General features: G+C 43.4%; 2 protein-coding genes and 2 long non-coding RNA genes across 10 annotated transcripts; 2 read left to right on the top strand and 2 right to left on the bottom strand.

The window, feature by feature from the left end:
* Window positions 1-639: 639 nt before the first annotated feature.
* Window positions 640-5,766, bottom strand: LOC119301200 (meiotic nuclear division protein 1 homolog). Its single transcript, XM_037578125.1, has 10 exons — window positions 5,626-5,766; window positions 5,031-5,111; window positions 4,048-4,164; window positions 3,660-3,698; window positions 3,292-3,399; window positions 3,157-3,219; window positions 3,026-3,077; window positions 2,819-2,863; window positions 2,642-2,721; window positions 640-946 (listed from the first exon to the last, which is right to left on the bottom strand). The coding sequence occupies exons 1-10, from the start codon at window positions 5,626-5,628 to the stop codon at window positions 911-913; spliced, it is 624 nt and encodes a 207-aa protein (XP_037434022.1). The 5' UTR covers window positions 5,629-5,766; the 3' UTR covers window positions 640-910.
* Window positions 5,767-5,933: 167 nt separating this feature from the next.
* Window positions 5,934-9,968, top strand: LOC119301202 (SURP and G-patch domain-containing protein 1-like protein). Of its 3 annotated transcripts, none has more exons than XM_037578127.1 (9): window positions 5,934-6,032; window positions 6,344-6,733; window positions 7,640-7,766; window positions 7,884-7,990; window positions 8,075-8,218; window positions 8,599-8,736; window positions 8,823-9,002; window positions 9,295-9,473; window positions 9,564-9,968. In XM_037578127.1, exons 2-9 carry the CDS (start codon window positions 6,346-6,348, stop codon window positions 9,588-9,590), a joined length of 1,290 nt encoding a protein of 429 aa, XP_037434024.1. In that variant the 5' UTR covers window positions 5,934-6,032; window positions 6,344-6,345; the 3' UTR covers window positions 9,591-9,968. The 3 variants fall into 3 exon arrangements, with proteins under 3 accessions (XP_037434024.1, XP_037434025.1, XP_037434023.1); XM_037578128.1 differs by having other exon boundaries at window positions 5,941-6,032; window positions 6,334-6,733; XM_037578126.1 differs by lacking the exon at window positions 5,934-6,032 and having other exon boundaries at window positions 6,346-6,733; window positions 9,564-9,618; window positions 9,710-9,968.
* A 2,827-nt stretch (window positions 9,969-12,795) lies between these two features.
* On the bottom strand, window positions 12,796-14,477 carry LOC119297262. The gene is made up of 4 exons (XR_005145597.1): window positions 14,444-14,477; window positions 13,810-14,024; window positions 13,580-13,723; window positions 12,796-12,898 (listed from the first exon to the last, which is right to left on the bottom strand). It is a non-coding gene; the product is annotated as an uncharacterized LOC119297262 (long non-coding RNA).
* A 1,498-nt stretch (window positions 14,478-15,975) lies between these two features.
* Window positions 15,976-19,677, top strand: LOC119301203. 5 transcript variants are annotated; one of them, XR_005146953.1, is made up of 5 exons: window positions 15,976-16,664; window positions 16,938-17,057; window positions 17,151-18,019; window positions 18,136-18,570; window positions 18,703-19,677. It is a non-coding gene; the product is annotated as an uncharacterized LOC119301203 (long non-coding RNA). The 5 variants fall into 5 exon arrangements; XR_005146952.1 differs by having other exon boundaries at window positions 18,136-18,237; window positions 18,479-19,677; XR_005146950.1 differs by having other exon boundaries at window positions 17,151-17,410; window positions 17,923-18,019; window positions 18,136-19,677.
* Window positions 19,678-20,323: the final 646 nt, after the last annotated feature.

A 20,323-nucleotide genomic window follows, 5' to 3' on the forward strand; every position in this document is an offset into this window, starting at 1 on the left:
GAATAATTAAGCCTGGTGTTATTTTCAGCACGAGACACTGAATGTTCTCTGAGAACAAATGTCAAAGCGCTGAATGTTCAGAAATTCCAGCATGACACGGTCTTTGGCCTATCTGCAATGCTTGCAAAATCGTGCAGTATCTTCCTGATGCACTAGTAATTCATGGTGGGCAACGAGGTCAAAGCCAAAAACAGCTCCGGTACTTGTTTCGTATTACTGCGAATTACTGCTAAAATGGGTGGTTAGCCACCTTTTTTGCCCCCTTTGTAACTTGATAACAGAATTTTGTTCATATATATATATATATATATACTAAGCCTCAAATGGTCACAGCAATGGATAACGCTTTTTTTTTCTTTTCTAGCAGGCAGTATTTTGTGCTAAAAAGATAAAATACTACTCCTAACGTAGCCTTAGAAAACTAGTAACCAAAACATGACAACAACGCAAAAGACAAAATCCAGATTCTTGCGGCCAGGGTGTGAAAGAATATTGGAGAGAAGGCCTATTTCTATTCGGAAACGTCCTCCATATAGAATAAGAGAGGCCTGTGCCGTTCTACATTTCGCAAGGTGGTGTTAGTTACGTGTCATTCTAGTCTCTTCTTATTTCAGATCCTTCTTCTACTTTCCCTCGTCAGATTGCTAATCTCTTATATGCATGTACCAAATTCATCTTGTAGCACCGTTTTAACGTAGTGAACATTCTCTCCTGACGACAATGATACGCAAGGCATCTGACCTTTACATAACAGAACATGTGCGATAATGGCATCATCTGCACAAACGTTAAATAGCCAACGGCACAGGTGATTCTCACCAATTTTGGGTGAACTACTCTAGATCCAACACCACGTGCTGAGGGAGACTACACACGATGATGCAATAGGGCATATGCAGGCTGTTGAGCCTTACTGCAGATACTCAAAGTCTTCAGTTATGCCCACCTGAAATTTCACGACAATACACGTCAGAAGAAAGCAGAACCGGTTTCTGAAATAAAATCATCTTGTCGAGGACATGGTGATATGGATTGCTGAGGGTGCAAACAAGCCCACGCTTCTCCCCAGGATGAAGAAGCCAAATCTCAAACTTTATTAGTAGTTGTTACGTGTGACATCAATCGAATCAATCAATCAAAACTACTCTATCTTCACCTTCGAAACACTCAATTCTTTACACACATGTTTCCATCTCCTAGCAAGCACAAACTAGTAAAAGGATGGCAGGAGCTTCTGAATTCTGGTGTCCTATTTGATTATGACGGGCAGCATGGCATGCCATTTTACTCTTAGTTTCTTGAACACTTAAATCGATCAAGCTGTTTCTTGAACACTTAAATTGATCAAGCTGAACACATACGGTGAAGGAGCTCTACTGGACAAAAAGGCTTTGATAGCAATGTATTATAAAAACCAAAGTATTGAAAACTACAGTAATTTAGTCAGTAGGTACACAATACCACAATTTTGACATAACAGAGTATTTTGGAGTATTTGTGATACAGAGGACCTGTTTGGTACAGTGACGTAAAATTAGCTCACTAGCTGTTAGCACTGCAAACAAGCCTGTTTTCTAGCTATTAGCTGGCTAGCCATTGCATCCAGCAACAGACCGGCCTAAGAACAGCGCTGCTCTACCTGGTTGGCCGTATCATGCATAAGAACGCAGAGATCCATGCATCCAGGTAGCTGCGATCCATTGCAACCCCATGTGGAAACATGCCATGCATGGCCTCTAGGTACCAGAGGCAAGCCATGCGACGCCTCGTACAATTTTGCCGCCGAGGGAGAACTCCAGAAACGACAAGGCGGTGGCAATGGCGGCATGAAAGCGAGGGGAATTGTTGCGGATAGTGGGGGAAGAGATAATGATGTGTCCCCTCGTTTTTTTACGGCTGCTCCATTTTAAAAAAAGAGGTCCAGAGGTCTCTTTTTTTATGCAGAGAAAAAACCATGGTTTCCTAAATACCACAGTATTAAAACCGTAGTTTATAGTGGCAACCAAACAGCTCGTTGTAACTAAAACCATGGTAATCTAAAAAACTGTAGTATTCTCATAATACTTAGAAAATACTTTGCTATCAAACAGGGCCTTCACAATTAAGTGGGCAAGCGGCTTTGAGGGATATAAACACAATTCCTCACTTAGATCCACTACTCCATGGATAAAAGATACATGACACAAGCCACATCTAGTCCATGAAGATGGGTTAGTCGCAGCCTTTTTTATGCCTGATGGCAGTCATAAGTTTGTTATGTTATTTATAGGAGAGATAAGCTGCAAAAACAAATAACAGATGGACATGGTTTATTGGCTCATAGTTATAGAGCTGATCCAAAGTTAGCTATCGGGTTATTGGGGTCAGCTGACCCAATGGCTGAGAGCAAATTCCTTTGTAAATATGTGATACTTAATACTCCCTCCGATCCATAGTAAGTGTCACATCTTTGAATTAAGATTGAACTAAGCTTAGTTCAAAACTGCGACACTTGCTTTGGATCAGAGGGAGTATTAATAGCACTCCCTCCGCCCCATAATATAAGAGCGTTTTGACACTACACTAGTGTCAAAAACGCTCTTATATTATGGGACGGAGGGAGTAGATGACAGTGACACCAGTGCAAGGGCAGAAAACGTACCTCCTTGTACATGTGTTCAAGCTGTTCTTTTGCTTGCGGGAATGTAGTTGAACACCATTGTTGCAAAGTGAAGATGTTGTCTGAAGTTTCATTCAAAATGATATTAGCCTAAGTGATGATAGGCAAGCCGAAAGCATATGAACTTCTCACGAAGTTGACAAGTGGAATTACTAGTACCTGTCCATCTGTTAGCTGCCGAATGGGCAACCTCAGTAGCGTCCTCTGCAATCATCACCATACAGTTTAGAATAAAGTAATTTACTGCAAGAACTTAGATGAAATGGGATGTTTGCATGGAAACACGGTCAGAGTGATGTATCAAAACAATAATAGATGTCCAAGTGCCAACGCCCACAGTAAAATGAGGAATGATGGATCTCATACTCATCGCCTCTAGTGCAGATGGATCACTATCAGCATAGGCAGCTAGTTCTTCCTGAAATGAGTACAGAATTTGTTGAGCAGCACATGGCACTGATAAGAACTAATTAAGAGATTAACAGATGTAAATGAACCTTTAACTTCTTATGGCGTAGCTCTACAGCCTTCAGCTCCTCCAAAGCGTCTTCTCTCTCATCCTAGAGGAATGTACATGAGTTGATCTACATCCTTCTTGCACAGCTCAATAGAGGAGATGGAGAACAACTTACAGTGTCTTCCCTGCCTCTTTTCAAGTCGTCTCTCTGCTCAAGAAGCTCCATGTAACGTTTTTTAGAGTTTGAAAGGTCAGACTCCAGCTTGTTGTAGGTAGTCCTCAGCTAAAAACAAATTCAAAGAAGAGGATTAGCCTGAATCTCTATTCTAACATACTAGAAAGAGTACTAATTTATTGAGATTTTTCTACTCTGCACCACTGTTATAAGTCGCCCTTAAGAAGTTACAGGTGATGGACTTAATTCGTATCATCATGCGTTGTCGGTTGTCGTGAAAGTCCAACCATACATACATGCAAAGTCAAAGTTTAATAATGACATTATGCAATGAAAGAAGAGCAGAGTTCACTTTATCATAGAAATACCTGATTTCCGGCACAACTGGGAAGACTCCAAAAGTACACCTGCAAGGATACTAATAAGTTCAGAAACTAGAAACTAGAGGCACATGGATGATAATGTAAGTTAAACAAACAATTGGCATGCCCTCTCTTTGTGATGCACACAATATGCAAAGTTACAGTATGTTCCACTCATGCACAATATCTTGAAGAATGTATCTTAACTAAATCATTGAAGAACATGATAAGTCGATAAACCTTTTGTGAATTAAAGATAGATCAACTTAATGCATATCCTATATGCAAATAGCTACATGACCGGGAATTGTGAAGACAATTATTCTTTTCCCATTCATGCTACACAAACATATAAGCAGAAATTCTACAATAACTGATAAGCAGAAGAACTTACAGAAGTTCCTATTTTGTCTCTCAAGACAAGATCATCATCCACCAGGCTTTGCACAACATCCTTAACAGACTGGCTGATCACTCCTTTTTTAGGACCCATCTTCTCAAGCTCTTTAAGCTGAAAGGGCAAAGAGAGTTAGGGATGTATGAAACACCAAAACATATTGAACAGTCTACACAGAGAAAAAATAACTATGTACTCCCTCCGTTCCAAATTACTCGTCGCAGAAATGGATGTATCTAGAACTAAAATACATCTAGATACGTCCATACTTGCGACAAGTAATTAGGAACGGAGGGAGTACATATTAATGAGTGTTTGTAAGGCAAAAACCAAAAGGCGGCATGCCTGCATGAGCATCCAAACCTAAACTTTAAGTACACTGAAAACAGTTCATCAAAGCACGATGACACTGGTATATAGTTGTATATAGTACTCCATCAGTGTACATTGAACCTACATGTGCAATTGTGCATATTGAACCTACAACTTTAACCTAAACTTTAACCATCAGTGTAATATTGATGACACTGCATCTGCATATTGAACCTACAACTTTAACCTAAACTCTGGAGTATTATACATACTGCTAGCACTAATATATACAGTTGTAGGTTCAGGTATTAATGGTGAAGAGTAGCTGGAAACAGATACTGATTTCTTGTGGAAAATACATAATGTAAGATGAGGTGACAATTTGATAGTTTAAAATCAATACATAGCGCGAAAACAGGAATGAACTGCAGAAATTAGCTTGGCATCTGGCATATCACTAGCTTGCTTCAATCACCAACTTTCCAAAGTATAATTAAACTACATAAAAGACCTGTCAATACATCTTCAAGCTAAAACTTCCACATTAGCACCAGAAAGAAAATAACCCATGAGTTTGTTGCTTCCGAACAAAAAGCAGTCACTGCAAACAGCTAATCTTGCTGTACTGAGGTAGAATAGTATAACGAAATCTCCACAGAAGATCTTACCAGATAGAAGTCTTGACTCTCGTAAAATATTTGAAGCATTTGCTCCCGCTTCTCCTCCAAGGAAAGGCCCCTCTTCTTAGACTAAGCATGGTACGGAAAATAATCAGCTAAACATCATCCATTTATTTATTTACAGCATATAAAGATGCTTGCAGATATAAGAAAAGGTCAGCGCAATTCCAAATTTGTCGTAGGAAATGTAGTCCCAACACAGCCCCATGGCACTGTAAACCCCAACTGCACCCAGCAGCATACCCAGTGACCCACAAGCAACTGACAGTCTGAGATTTGCCGTGGCAGCACGTATGCTACGCTAAACTGAATTATATGGCTGTAAGCTGCAAAATGCACCTTAAATACGATGGCCGGCAGCGTGATAACGGAAAACCTAGTGTCGGAAGGAAGATTCACAGTCCGAAATGTACCAACTTCTCCAATCTAAGACTCCTCAGTGTACAACCCAACTACCTCGCGCGCAAGAGGGAACTTCGCTTCCAGTTCAGCCGATTCACGGACCGAGCGGCTGCCCCGACCAAATTCGGCGGCGACTGGCGCGCGAGGCTGAAGGAAGGAGGCGGGAGGAAAAGGAACTCACCATGGCAAGCTATGGAGCACCGCCGAGCCGGTTGAGAGGGAGGACGGGGCGGCAGCCGGTCGCCGGAGACGGGAGGTTCGCGTCGCCGGAGAGTGAACGCCCGCCGAGAGACGCGAGAGCGAGAGGGGAAGGCCGGGTCGGTTTCGGTTTGCTTCTAGACGAGGGTGCTTTTGGACCCCGGCCTGCCTAGGAATTGGGTTCCTGGGCTGCGCCGACGCAGGCCCGCGGCCCGGGCCCGGAACCCGACTTGTCTCTGCCTCTCCCACCCACGGGCCACGCGGAGCCGAGTCGGCATCATTCCATCGTCTTATTCTCTCTCTCCTCCCCGATTCCCCACCCCCACCCCCACCCATCGCACCAAATTCCTATCTAGGGTTTGGTTCCCCCGTCCGGTCTCTCTCGATCAGGTAACTCTCCCTTGCCATCCGCCCTCCCGCCCGATCCGATCCAGCGATTCGAGGCCTAGCATCTCCGTCGATGAATTTCCCCCCATTTTTTGCGCGCCAAGTTTCGGCTGAATCGGCCGGTCGTTGCTCGTAGATTTATAAATTTGTTGGAATTTTTCTGAGGGGGAGGCTAGATTCCCCTCCTTCCGGAAGTAAATAAATAAGGATGATCGTCTAGGGTTTATTTCGGTGGATTATATGTTCCGTAGACCTGTTAGCTTTTGTGTGACCACCATGGTGGTGTCTTGATTGGAGCTTAAAGGATTGTGTAGCCATGGATAAGGGCCTCTTCGCCAACGACGGCTCCTTCATGGAGAGATTCAAGCAGATGCAGCAGGAGATGCAGGACAAGGAGAAGCCCGCAGCCCCCGCCACCACCGCTGGTGCTGTCTCCTCTGCGCCGGCCAAGCCTGTCAACCCTAAGACGCCCCTTGTCATTGCGGCAAACAAGAGGCCGCTCGAGGTGAAGAAGGCTGGCTCGGTTTTGTCGGGCGGGAAGCTGGCCTTTAGCCTCAAGAAGAACAAGATCCCCATTGTGCCTGTCAAGTTTGGAGCCGAGGAGGACGACGACGATGACGTTGCCGGTGTGGAGAGGGGGGATCATGCGAAGCGGCACAAATCCATTGATGCTCACTCAGCTGCTGCCCCAGCTAGGGTTGTTGGTAATCATTTTGTTTCATTTGCTGCTATTACTGTATTTCTTTCTTATGAATACTCTCTGAGATCATATGCCCTTACCATGGGTAGTAGCTATAAGGGCTTCGAATTTTGACAAATATTTTTGAACATTAGAGATGTTGTATCTTCTATGCACATGTGCACAATTGTGATCAAGATTGTCTCAAATGTGATGAACTTATTCTGAGCTAAACATGTTGGTGCAAAAAACAGTTGTTTCTTGGCTCTTGACCTGAGAATTGCAATACTTACAAAGATACACTGCTTATCTGATATTTTAATCAGCATAGTATTTAAAGCTTACCTGTCAACTTAACTAATAAAATCAATTGACATTGCACAACACCAGTGAAACTCTGCTTTTGCCTAGCCATGCATAAATTAGTAGCTTGTCAAATATGAACTTCAGTCCTCAGCATCTAATATGCTCCAACTGATATTATTTAACTGATAAAATCAATTTACATTGCACACCACCAGTGAAACTCTGCTTTTGCCTAGCTATGCATAAATTAGTAGCTTGTCAAATATGGACATCAGTCCTCGGCATCTGTAATATGCTCCAACTCCTATTATTTAACTAATAAAATCAATTTACATTGCACACTACCAGTGAAACTCTGCTTTTGCCTAGCCATCCTTACATTAGTAGCTTGTCTAATATGGACATCAGTTCTCAGCACCTGTAATATGTTCCAAATGCTATTAGCAGCAGAAAGTTGTGAAGGTTTTGGTTTTTCTTATGGCTGCAGCTTATAGATTAACTGTATCGACATGGCTGGGAAGGATGTTGATTGAAAGGGTTGGAAATATGGCGCTACTGCTACTGCAGTAATTTGCATTCCCTTGTTCACGCGCTTGATATTAATGAGTTCTTAAGTGACATGCAGCCTCAGCACCACCAAATGATATGACAGTGAGGCAGGTTGCTGACAAATTAGCAAGCTTTGTTGCCAAAAATGGGAGACAGTTTGAGGATATTACACGCCAGAAGAATCCTGGAGATTCACCATTCAAGTATGACGGCCATAGCTTTGCTTATCAACGCAAAAAAAATGCTTACATTAAATTTGGAGATCAAAATTGCATCATTAACTATTGCAATAATAAATTCTTAACCTTGGTTATTTGCAGGTTTCTGTTTGATAAAAACTGTTCAGACTACAAATATTATGAGACTCGGCTTGCTGAAGAGGAAAAGGTGCATGCTCAGACAAAGGATGCTCAGGCTTCAAAAATTGGTTCGTGTCAGACAATATCATTACTTTTGGTATCACTTATCATCTATGCAAGTTCTGATGGCATATGCTCTTGGTAAAATGCAGTTAATTCAAGCACTGCAAGCTCCATAGCACATACTGGTGCACACAGAAGCTCATTTGAACAAAGATCTAACTATCAAACGCCTGCTTCCGCTTTATATGGTGCATATGAAGGTAGTTCTTCCCAGGGAAGCTCATCTGGTCATGGTAAGTTACTTGAGGTGTCTTTGTGGATCACTTTCCTTTTCTTAAGCTTGCGTGCTACTCTGGTTTGATTGCTTCCACACTATTCCAAGGTTGGGTACGCATGTTACGTAATGTTCTCTTGAGTTCGCAGTTCTGCTCCGCCAGTTAATTGTCATCTGATTTTCTTCCCTGAGTTTTTTGACATGCTCTGTACTGTAGTATTCATGTGGCCTAATGCATAGAATGGACATATTATGATGTGCCTTTATGTGAACAACTGAACTCTATATCCTGTTATCATCCTACATTATAGTTTTCTTCAGAAGATGATATGTCTTTTATCTAGCAGTTCGATCCTTTTTTCTGTTTCGTAAATTTTAGTTGTTCACATACTTTTACAGGTGGTCAAAGTATGTCTGCACCCTCAGATCCAGTAGCATTGATGGAATTCTACATGAAGAAAGCTGCACAGGAAGAACGGAAGAGACCACCAAGGCAGTCAAAAGACGAAATGCCACCACCTCCATGCCTTATTCAGGGTACATTTTTCACATTTATTGTTCGTCGCTCTGATGCAAGGTTGTAGAGACTTGATATTTACTATTCATCTTTTCTTTCTTTCCAGGTCCTCCTAAGAAGGGACACCACATGGGGGACTTCATTCCTCAAGAAGAACTCGAGAAGTTCATGGCACGCTGTAATGATGCTGCAGCACAAAAGGCTACCAAAGAAGCTGCAGAGAAGGCTAAGATTCAGGCCGATAATATTGGGCACAAGCTTCTCTCTAAGATGGGCTGGAGGGAAGGTTAGTCCTCAAATTGAAAACTAAACACCAAAGTTCCAGTTCTAGTAAATGCCTGTTTGGCATTAGGGTCTTACTTGGCCTGTTGGATTCTCTTTTATAACAAGAAATCCAAATGAAACAATGAATCCCGTATTTCCTAATAATCCATTTGGGTGGCTGGTGAATTGTTAAGTTTATGTCTGCATGCATTCCCGCTAGCCTCCGCCCTGTTGAACACTTCCGCTCAGTGACCTTATTAGTATGATATTGTACTCAATTCAGTTGTAGGTGCTAAATGTAGTTTACTGTGCAGGTGAGGGTCTTGGCAGCGAGAGAAGTGGCCGTGCAGATCCCATTATGGCTGGAGATGTGAAGCAGGACCACCTTGGTGTTGGTGCTATCCAACCTGGTGAGGTGTCATCTGAAGATGACATCTACGAGCAATACAAGAAGCGAATGATGCTAGGCTACCGCCATAGGCCAAACCCACTGGTATACTGCCCAGCCAAGCCATGACCTTCTTCTTTAATGAATGATCTGTTATATACTTTTGTCTCATATATGTTGTGATATTTCCTGCAGAACAACCCAAGGAAACAATACTACTGATACAAGGGGAGGTCAGCTGGGGGGAGACGTAAGAAACCAATTTTGCTGCACTGTTTTGCTCACAGAACTAACTGCTGCTTTGGGAAATGACTAACAGTATTGAAAGCTTTGTTCATCAGCAAGAAGCCCAGAGGTTGATTTATTCAGCAAGTAACTTGGAATGCCACAGCTTTGGGGCTTCCTGGGGTTCTGCAGTAGCTTTGCTGTTTTAGTGTTTGTTTAAGTACTACTACGAATGTGTCCTACGGTGGTGTTTTATGCCAAAGTTGATGTTTCAAATGGTGATGTATTTCTACCTCTGTTGGTGGACAATGTAACTTTGTGATTATGGATTTTCTGCTGGGACTTCCTTCAGTTGATTATACTGCTTCTTATTTTGGCCAGTGCAAAGCGTGTGTGTGGTTGTAGTTGCTGTTGGTTGCTTTTTTTAGCTACTCTGTCAGGGTTTATTAGGCAGCCTCATATTTTGGGTTAAAGTTTGACCATAGATTTATTAACTAATAAAATATAAAGTGTGCCACAGACATTACACTGTGATAACCTCTATCACAGTGTAATGTCTGTGACACACTTTATATTTTATTAGTTAATGTACCATATATATTATATTTTATTAGTCATATAGATGGTCAAAATTTGACCCAAAGTACAGAAGACACAATACACTTAGGCGAATGGAGTAACTTACATATGCAATGCTAAAGGAACTGAAATCTGGGCCCTGAATTTGCGAGTTCTTGGGCACTACGATGAATTGTATTGATAGACGTCATCTGCGGGGAGTGATGTCGAGGTTTTTTTTTTAATGAAACATGTCCGTGCGTTGTCATGGAAGAAAAAATATATCTTCAACACGGGTATCCAACCATCATTGTGGCTATCCTTTATCCCGGACAAACTTGCTGGTTGGTACTTTTGGCCACAACAATGTACATACGTGCAAATGGATGGATTTTCTGAGAGGCTTTATCCTTTTTTGGTGAGTAGAAGCGCACATACACAATGCACCAAGTCACGATGGACTTCATGCGACATCGCCGCTCCATGGCGGTGTCTGCTTGATTTCACCGGGTCCTCAAATCTTACAAGGTGGTGTCGGTGTTGTAGTATATGTTTGACGAGCATGATGTGTGACCCAGCAGTCGGTATTTTTGGACGAAGAAACACATCAACAGAATTACTTTGCGGTACATGCAAAGCCAATTTAGAGAAATGTCTTAATTGATCTGTACACTGGATCAAGTACGTAGCAAGAGCTAGCTGGACTGATTAAAATTTCAGCCCAAGCTGGACAAACACTAATAAGTTTAACCCAAGCTGGAAAAACACTGATTATGACTTTTTAGAAAACTCGCATGACAAATAGGTGTCTTCCTTTCTTTGCCGGGTTAGTTAGTTGCCGCGGGTCGATCTATTCCGATGGTCCATGCATATTGTGGCATTTTGGACTTTTTTATCATCGAATCACTCTCTTTCCCGGTGCGCTCTCTCTCTCTCTCTCTCTCTCTCTCTCTCTCTCTCTCTCTCTCTCTCTCTCTCTCTTACGCATTAAGAACAACTTACTGGTGAAGCTAAGCTAAATCATCATAAGTCAATACTTTAGCTGGCACAAAATCATCTATTTCACACAACATATGTATTCAAGATACTGCTGTCAGTTATTTCAAGTATTCATGGTGCAATTGTTTCAAGCATTTTTCCTAACTGATATTATTAGAGCATACTTACTGAGTCGTATATTTTGGTCCTTTATAAGATTGACGGATATATTTGAACACTGGAAAAAATAATGCATGGCGAGTAACCGGCTAGATTCTGAGATTAAATGGGAGATTGGCAATACCAAATCAATCATCATCTGGCCTTCTGTTTCAATAGCACTGAACTTCGATCATGGCATACAATTCAGTCAGGAAGGCATCTACTTGCAGAATAATATGCATGCATAGGAATGCATCTACTTGCTGAATATATGCAGTCCGCAATCAAAATATTGTATCACAATTTTTGTAAGCAACATCTAAGATTTTGTAAGCTCTGAAACTAAAAGACGAACAAATGCAAGAATTGAAAGATAAAAGAAGCTAACTGGGCATGATGCCATCGGGTTGTATGCCATGCTCGAGGCAGTAGAGCCCCTCGGTATATCTTGCCAAGCTCTCCCCCCGGCCAGCCGTAGAGCAGCCGCGAGCTGCTTTTGGATTCTCCTTCGGCGCCGCCCCAGATCAGCCAGCGGGGAAAGTCGCCGCGCCGCTGCAACCAGCCTGCCACGCCGCCTTGCCTAACGTTGCGTACCCAAAGGAAACCCACCACGGGAGAGAAGGAGGTGGTGGTGTGGCTGAGCAGTAGAGGCGGAGGAGAAGAGGGATCTGCGCTGCAGTGGGCGGAGGCCTGGTGCTCCCGACCGCCACAGTCTTAGGTGGTGCTGTCATGGGCCATGGCCCGGCGCGCTGCTGATGCTACCGTCGCCAGCTCGCCTCGCCGGATCCTGATCCGACCTAAAATCAGGGATAGTTGCTCCTTTCGATCCATTCTCGGTGTTCCTTCGTTTCCTTGTTGGGTTAATTCTTTTTCGCCTCCTTTCCTTGGGTACCCAATTATTCTTGTTGATCCTCCAAACTGCTTAAGTATATGAACCGGTAGAATCTTTATCTTTACCTTTTTATCTTTACTAGCAAAAATGCCCGTGCGTTGCAACGGGAAAAAAACGCTATATATGTAGGGGGAGGGGATTATCACTTCTATATGGGTAAAGGTAAAGGTAGTCCTACCATTTTCAAATTGTCGGCATGAGTGCTAGAGCTATTATCCCAGACATTTTTATGCCCAGATAAATCAAGTACTCCCTCTGTCCGAAAAAGTGTGTCCCTCAAATGGATGTATCTAGCACCAAGTTAGTGCTAGATACATCCATTTGAGGGACAAGCTTTCTTGGACGGAGGAAGTACTAATGATATCACTTAATTGTACCAATAATATACTTATGTTACATCACCCAGAAAAATATTATGGTAAAAAGGAACGGATTGAAAAATAATTGGTTCGCAATCATATATGCATGCAGGGGATCAATATTTTGCTTCAAAGTTCTATGAAGAGTTTGTGGATCATGCCTCATTACATTCAGAAGAAGAAAATCTTGTCATCTGTAGGTGGGCGCTAGCACTCTGCAGGAGTTGTACCTTCGAGATTCATTTCAAGTAAAATTCAGAAGTGCAAAAACAGATCTAACAATAGTCACAGTACAACTCCAGCTTCCTCGTTTGTTAACTTGCCGTTGTTCTGATGTAGATTTGGCACCAGCCTCTCTAGCAGAAGGAAAATCCATGTCAATAATAGACTCTGAAAACTCAAAGTACATACTACATGAAATCCTTCTGAAGTGTGTTTCTGCTTCCACAATAATAATAAAAAATTCTACTTAAATGAGTGTCAAAAGGGATACTTATTGTAGATTACATGAGGAGCCAATAATTGTTTTTACCTAATAGAAAACAACATGTAGAGAATATTGTGTCAATAAAATCAATCCTTGGTGATTCAGAAATGGACGATGAACTACACGTACATGATGGACCCTAGACTACCAGTGTGACACTTGATGTTGGTTGTGTTGCCAAAGTTACAACAGAGTTGCTGCTAAATTGGTACTCCACATAAACAAAGTCCATCATTGCTGCTAAACTGGTAATCCACACGAACAAAGTCAATCAGCCATGTACCAAATTTATCTCTGAACTGTAAGTACGCGAAGGACACAAAACCTACTACGAAAACATAAGTGCCGAGTCATCTAATTCATACTACTACTTAGTCTAAGGTGATAAGAGTAATGGTAAGTAGCCATTGCTGGGAGATGTGATTTATTGTTGCATACTACATTGTACATGAACATTTTACAAATGCTTATAATATATAAACATCAATTTATATATATCTACATGGGAGCATTTCAGAGAACACATGGTGAGCATGAGTGTCTCACAAACCTGCAGCTTCCTAGATTTCGATGTCTCATACATGGTGGTGGGCAGAAGCTGCAGCATGTTACTCCTTAGCTTGGGGGCCCTGGTCATGGAGGACCCTGCTGGCCAGGGGGCAAGAGGGAAGCAGCCAGCAACACCCACGTAAACCTGTAGCTTTGCATCAAGGCGCCTCTCATGCCAACTACAACAGCAAATTTTACAGAGTTGGAAGCGGGTAGTGGAGGCTTACTCACATCAATCGGAAAAAAGGACAAAGGACGTCGGATCTTGATGATGGGTAGCTGGGACCGATGACGCGCCTGGACAACCTGAGGCAGCAGCACAATAGCTCTATCGTGTTGGCGTCTGGACGTTGATCCCTGGCACCACGGTAAGAAGGCAGGAAGGAGAGGGAGCTCCCAAAGGGCGACGGCGACCTGAGATCCCTCACGTCGGCAGAGCCGTCGACCTTCACGAACCAGAAGTGATGGAGAAGCAGCATAGTAGTACAGGTCAGTGCTTGAATGGATACTACTGAAATATGCCCATGGGATCCAAAGAAAATAAGACATTACCAAACAACATATACGGGTTGGCAGCACATAGGGACATATTCAGGAAATCAAGCATGTGATTTTCTTAGAGCTAGTAAATTAGTGATGTTATTCTTCGTACCAAAATTCTGATCAGCAAAAGTATTGGGCCAGCTGAGAAAATGGAGACTGTTTAACAAATAGTAGCATTATACATGTAATCTAATAAAGATACATTGCAACAGCTTTGCTTCTCATAGCAACATCTTTGCTTAGTTAGATAGTGGCAGTGTTTGTCCGCCTTTCAATCAATATACCAAATATGCTTACGATTAGCATGAAGGGAAATACTCACATCAAAATCCCATTCACTATAGAGGCCAGGATCATCTACATTCCCCCATATGTATGCATAGTCGATCACTGTATCCCGCGAATCCTGCAAATCCGAAGTACTCAATCCTCTTTTCGTGGAACAGTCTAGTGAAGAATTGCTCTCTAAGTGCCAAACGAAAAGTGGTCTTTCATGATAGAACAAAACCAATTGATAGCAGTTTTATCTGTGTGCTCCAAAACAGAAGGCTCAATCATGAAAAGGGGTGTCAGGATAACTGATTTGAACTAAACATTCCACTGAATTTTGCAGCTCGACATGAATCCGGCTACCATGAGCTGAAGCAGAGACGTAGGCCGGCGAATGGACTTACGGTCAGTGAGATGCCAACAACTTCCCTCACATACTCTTCTTCTTCAAATGTGTCCAGCACATCGAGCTCCCCATCAGTGATCCCCTTCCAAACCTGCAGCGTAGACACATGAACAGATTTCCACTTGTTCTGCACTTCAACCGTTCCATACTGACAGTACTCGCAATTGTTCACATCTTAACTTGCAGTGGACAAACTAAGAAATTAACACCAAGTATACGGGATGTGTGTGCGTGGGACGCTCACCTGGGAGAGAATCGCCGCGAAGGACATCCCCGACGGCAGTGTGAGGTCCTGCACGTCTTCACCGGCGCCCTTGTCGTTGCCTTAGCTGCCCTCTCCTCTCTGAGCGGACAATAGTCACCGGCGCCGCCGCAGGTGAATCCCCTTCCGCGGCCGGGAGCGCCGGGAGGCCGAGTCGGTCGAGGACGCAGAGGAGGAGGCCCTGTCGGCCTTCGGGGAGTTGCTGGCGACGTGGGCGGTCCCGTCCATCGAAAAGGGGCCCGCTGGAGTTGAAGCCCCGCCGCTGGACCTCCTCCCGCGCCTTGTAGATCGCCTCCATGTTGCCCCCGGAATAGGATCCGGCCCCTACCTCGCCTCCTCGACCGGATCTGGCCGGAGATTGCCGCCGCCGCGCCCGGCATCGTCTGCATCGGAGCCCCATCTCGCTCGGAACTGGCGAGGAACGCCGCCGCCATGTACTTGGACTTGAAGCTCCGCCGCTGGAGCTCCTCCCGCGCCTCCTAGATCGCCACGGCCTCGCCTCCTCGACCGGATCTGGCCGGAGATCGCAGCCGCCGCGCCGGGCATCGTCTGCATCGCGGCCAACCTTGATCTCCACCTCGTCTCGCTCGCTAGCAACCGAATAACAAAATGCAGGGTCCTTTTTGTAAGAACGACGTATATCATAGTATCCACTTAAACAGGGACTGCGGGTTGAATTCGAATAAACTGAAGGACTTTTATGCAAAATCGATAGCGACGACGGACGGGCAGAAGCACTCCGTGCTTTATTAGTAGGGAAAGATTTTTATTACGTCGTCGGATTTTTTTACAGAAAAGTCCTGCTGTTTCTGATAAATTAACCCGCAGTCCTTTCTTAAGTGAGAAAGACGTTTCGTTCAGAAATTTTACAAATAAAACCCTATAGTTTCACGGATTCAATCCGCGGTCCTCTTTCTCCCTCGCTTCCCGATCCCAGCCGCCAGGAGGCGCCCCACCCCGCACGAGCCTCGATCCGGTGCCGCGAGCTAAATGGGGGCGGGTGCGACGTCTTGCTCCCGTGGCGACGGCGTCCTGCTGATCCAAAGAAAGATGGAGCCAGGGCATGAGGGAGAGAGGAAAGAGAGGAAGGAGAAGGGGCACAAGGTGAGGGAGGCGGTCGCCGGCGATGGCAGCTCCGGTGACCGGCCGACGGGCAGGGAGGTGAGCTCCTGTTGAGGCGGCGGAGCTCGGTACGAGCTAGTTCGTCCGGATCGAGCCTTGGCTTTCCCGAGGCGCGCGGTTGCGGGCTTGGATCTGGGTGATTCTTCTCCCCCGCCCTCCCTCCATGGCCAACGGCACGAGGTGCAGCGACCTCTTCCGCCCCCCGCCATGGCTCCTCTCTATCCCCCCACCAGCACCCTCCTCACCCCTTCCCCACTCCCGGCTGATCCCCAAGGCTGCCCCCTCCCTCTCTCATTTGATCTGGTCTGGACGATCACTGGACCGAGCTCGATACCACACTGCCTGTCTTGGATGGCCGGAACATGTTGTTGGCCATCTCACACTCTGGTTGCAGCAATTGGATGTGCCCTGTGAAACCTGCAACATTTGAGCATTGCAAGCGGCGGTATGGCAGTCTGAATCCTGACGTTCTTGGGAGTGCAGGTGAGGACAATCCTAATTTGTTAGCTCCAGACAACCGACAAAAGAATATTGGTTTCCATTCCCGTGCCAGTTTTCTACTGCGTGACTAGCTTGCAACCTTCGAATAATCTTGTTAGTTCTAATAGGTTGAGCGTTTGTTGGAAATAGGGGACTGAGACCCATAGCTCCTTAAAAAAGGGTGTATTTCCTCTCAATCACTGCACAAGCAAACAAGTACTTCCTGGTTAGTTGTATTCGTTTTGTTATATTTATGAGAACTGCCTTTTCAAACAGGAGAAGAACGGCTATCTTGCTTTTCTAAAATCAACAGGAGCTCAGTATGGAAAATGTTGGATATTCTCGAAGAAATACTTGCGATGAAGGGTAGCCATTGTTTGCATGCTTCCTCCCTGTGTAAGAATTTCATAACTATTGTATTGTAAGTATTGTGGTTAGCTTTTTTTTTGGCACATCCATAAATAAACCAATTTCTGTATAATAATTTAGGGTGCATTTGGTTCCTAAGCCATCCTCTCAAGCTCCCACTTCGATAGTTGTGATCCTTGGGTCTGCGAAGCCAGGTTTGCAGAAGAAATTGGGGGGCTCAAGTCTGCAATCAAGGGAGCCTACATGGTGGTCTCTGTTGTTTGAAGGCAAGGTGCTCGGGAATGAGCCACTGGCTAAATCGTTTGGTGATCTCAAGGATGTGTGCTCTGATGTGGGAAACGTGGTCGACGACAAGCTCTGACTACTACAGGCTCCAACAAGTTAGAATTAATTTAGTTGTGGTTTTATATTGCAAAACACGGTGAAATTAGAATTTATCCGGGTTTCTTTGTTTAGGTGGTGCTGTAGAAATAGCAATGTCGATGCTACTGTCAATTGTTTTGTTCAGTTCGTACGTGCTACTAAAGATGCACTCGATCTGCCTTTGCTCGGTTCCTGAAAATTGCTACGTTGATTTTGTTTTGAATTTGCAAGCATGTAGATTAAATCCAAATGTCCAATGATAAGAAAATATTAACCTTTTATCTATAGAAGTGTACACCGAAATATCACCGATTTGCCAAGACTACAGATTTTTGTTATTATTTTTGTTAATCGCATTAGATAATTACGGCTATTTGGATTAGTCTTCAATCCTAATGCTTTGAAAATGAAAGCAATAGTTCTATATACCTTCTAATCACTGGGGTTCTTGTGTTATCCTTCCTAGAATTGTTTATTATCTTCAATCTTTATCTTCATGCTTCTATTCTGAACCAATAAACTTGAACAGCTACAAGAAGCATCTTTCCATGGAGCTTAAATACCTTTTCCAATACATAGTTAATCAACCGACGAAAGGATTGGGTATTGAGCTTCTTGTACTTGAGGTTTGTTGTCTATGTCGAAACTTTCTTGCTGTCTGAAGTTTAAATTGATGTACCATGTAGAAACTCTTCAGCAAATGGCAAATGTACAGTACACTAAGAACATGACTGATGAACAGGATGCTATGTCAGGAAGTGAAACGTTGTGGCTTCAAGGAGTGAAGTAATTGGATTGGGATCATGGAGTAAATCAAACGAGGATGCAACTCATGTTCGTGTAGGTGAGACACTTATTAACTCTGTAGCAAATAGTTCACATGGTACAGCTAGCTGTGGTGCAGAGGGTAGATAGTTTTAGTACTCAGACTTTCAGTTGCTGCTAGCTCTACTCTGCTGTCCTTTCGTAATGGCAATGTAGCAGCTGTGTGATACGTTTGCAACACGGAGTCTTCACTGCATATTACCTACCGGAACCGATATGTGTTTGTCGACATAAAATTCTAACTTGAATTTGCTATTCAGGTGGCAAATCCAATAATTTATGTAGTGTATTTGCATTTTGCAAGATAATTTGGCTGCCAAAGTGCTACATCGTATCTCACTGGACCTATTGAGTAAGTGATAATTTTTCATTTATATATCATTCAAATTTCTATATGCACTGTTCATAGATTCCTTGCATTGTTCAGTTACCAATTTTCGTAAGGGTCATACTTATTGGACCATGGCACACCCTGCCAATGCAGGTTGCTTCCATGACCATACTTCAAATAGGGGTATATTAGTTTGTCTCTCATCATCAACTTTGGACCCTCTTTACGTGTGCATTTTTTTTCAAAGCGTACTCGTACAAAATAAACTGTATTGGTTTTCAGTTTATATCTGTCCATGGTTATGCTCACATCACAAATTTTGACAGCTAGACAGTTCCCGAGTTCAGTCCAACCGAAACACTGCATTTATCTTTCTCGATGAGTATGGCAGAATCCAACATCCATTCAACCCTAAATTGGGGCTCCATGGCTACCAACCGATGGAGCAAGAATGGAGACCACCCTCTCCTCCTCCAATTTGGAGCTCCACGGCCGCCATTCAACAGGCGCTGCCGTCGTTGCCTCCTCACCGCCTCACCTGGGAGAGCACAGGCGCCAACATCACCCACGACCCGCCACATGTTCGGTCAACAAGCTGTAGTTCAATTAGGTCTGTTGCTCCTCTTACATGCAGAGCCTGGGGAGATCATGGTCTTCTCTCATTCTCTTGTGAATAATATATGCACTGTAGGTATGCGAAAAGAAATATTGTATTGCTTGGAAAAAGATATGCGAAATTAGCAGGCATCAATTTGGCCATGTTTACAAGCTATTAGATGTGCATTTTTAAGATGCGGTAGTCATACTTTGTACTGGAATTTGACTAATAATTCTATTGCTTAATGCCTTTCTATTCTTTCTCATTTGAACCATAATGAAGATGATACGGTCAAATTATTTGAGGTGACCCATCCTGGTTTATTTTCTCATTGTCATATAAAGTGCCAAATATTAATATTCTACATTTGCTGCCAATATTTTACAAATTAGCTTTATTTATTTATTGTTGTGCATCTTTTTCTTTTCTTGAGATGCTTCTATATATATTTGCTGCCCATGACCCTTTTGTTGGTTACTTAAAATAATCGACATGTTTTTTTTCTATACCTCACTCTTTCTTGGTGTTCCTGCTTTTCTGGTACAGGGATGAGAGTTCTATTTTTTTAGAACATACAGTAAGGATAGTTCAGCAGAAACTTTCACAAAGTAATAGTGATGTATTGCCTATGCCCGTGATATTGTTCCAACTTTCAGGAAGTGGTATCGAGGAACGTGTTTCTTGATGAAGGATCAAAAGCAGATAGTTGAAGTGGAACATGCAAAAGTATGAAAATTCGTGGGCAGTCTGCTGCTTCTTTTAGGGGAGGTGATGGTGGTTCCTTTATTGGTATCAAATAATAGTTACACTGTTTATGAGATTACATTGAGAAAAGCTCAGGGTTCATTGGCCCAATTACAGTGGTTTTTACCGTAAAAACAAAAGCTAGCTAGCTCTTGTGTCATCTCATTCGCTTCTCTTCCATGGTGCTTGCATTTGATCTTCCAATTTGATTTACAATTTAAGCATTAGTTTGTGAAGCCGATGGATTGATGAAGCGCATAGGGGTCGGGGGAGAGACACGATGCGAGAGAGAAACTTTAGCGCTTGTTTCGACGCACATTCATTCCCCGCCCTTTCTCTTCAACGAAGCACATACTTATACGTACTCTAATCTAAGCATCACAGAAGTGAATTATAACTTGGAAACTGTTTTAAAAAAATTCTATAGGGATA

This window comes from Triticum dicoccoides, chromosome 5A (assembly GCF_002162155.2).
Source record: "Triticum dicoccoides isolate Atlit2015 ecotype Zavitan chromosome 5A, WEW_v2.0, whole genome shotgun sequence".
In the NCBI taxonomy this organism is placed as follows: domain Eukaryota; kingdom Viridiplantae; phylum Streptophyta; class Magnoliopsida; order Poales; family Poaceae; genus Triticum; species Triticum dicoccoides.

Bases quoted from the DNA above. Each gene is read 5' to 3' on its own strand.
- LOC119301200 (XM_037578125.1), bottom strand. The intron at 3,400-3,659 runs GTATTTCTATGA...ATTTGTTTTTAG, and splicing joins CCAGTTGTGCCGGAAATCAG to CTGAGGACTACCTACAACAA. The intron at 947-2,641 runs GTACGTTTTCTG...GTGAAATTTCAG, and splicing joins TTGAACACATGTACAAGGAG to GTGGGCATAACTGAAGACTT.
- LOC119301202 (XM_037578127.1), top strand. From the start codon at position 6,346: ATGGATAAGGGCCTCTTCGCCAACGACGGCTCCTTCATGGAGAGATTC. The intron at 6,734-7,639 runs GTAATCATTTTG...AGTGACATGCAG, and splicing joins TGCCCCAGCTAGGGTTGTTG to CCTCAGCACCACCAAATGAT. The intron at 7,767-7,883 runs GTATGACGGCCA...GGTTATTTGCAG, and splicing joins CCTGGAGATTCACCATTCAA to GTTTCTGTTTGATAAAAACT.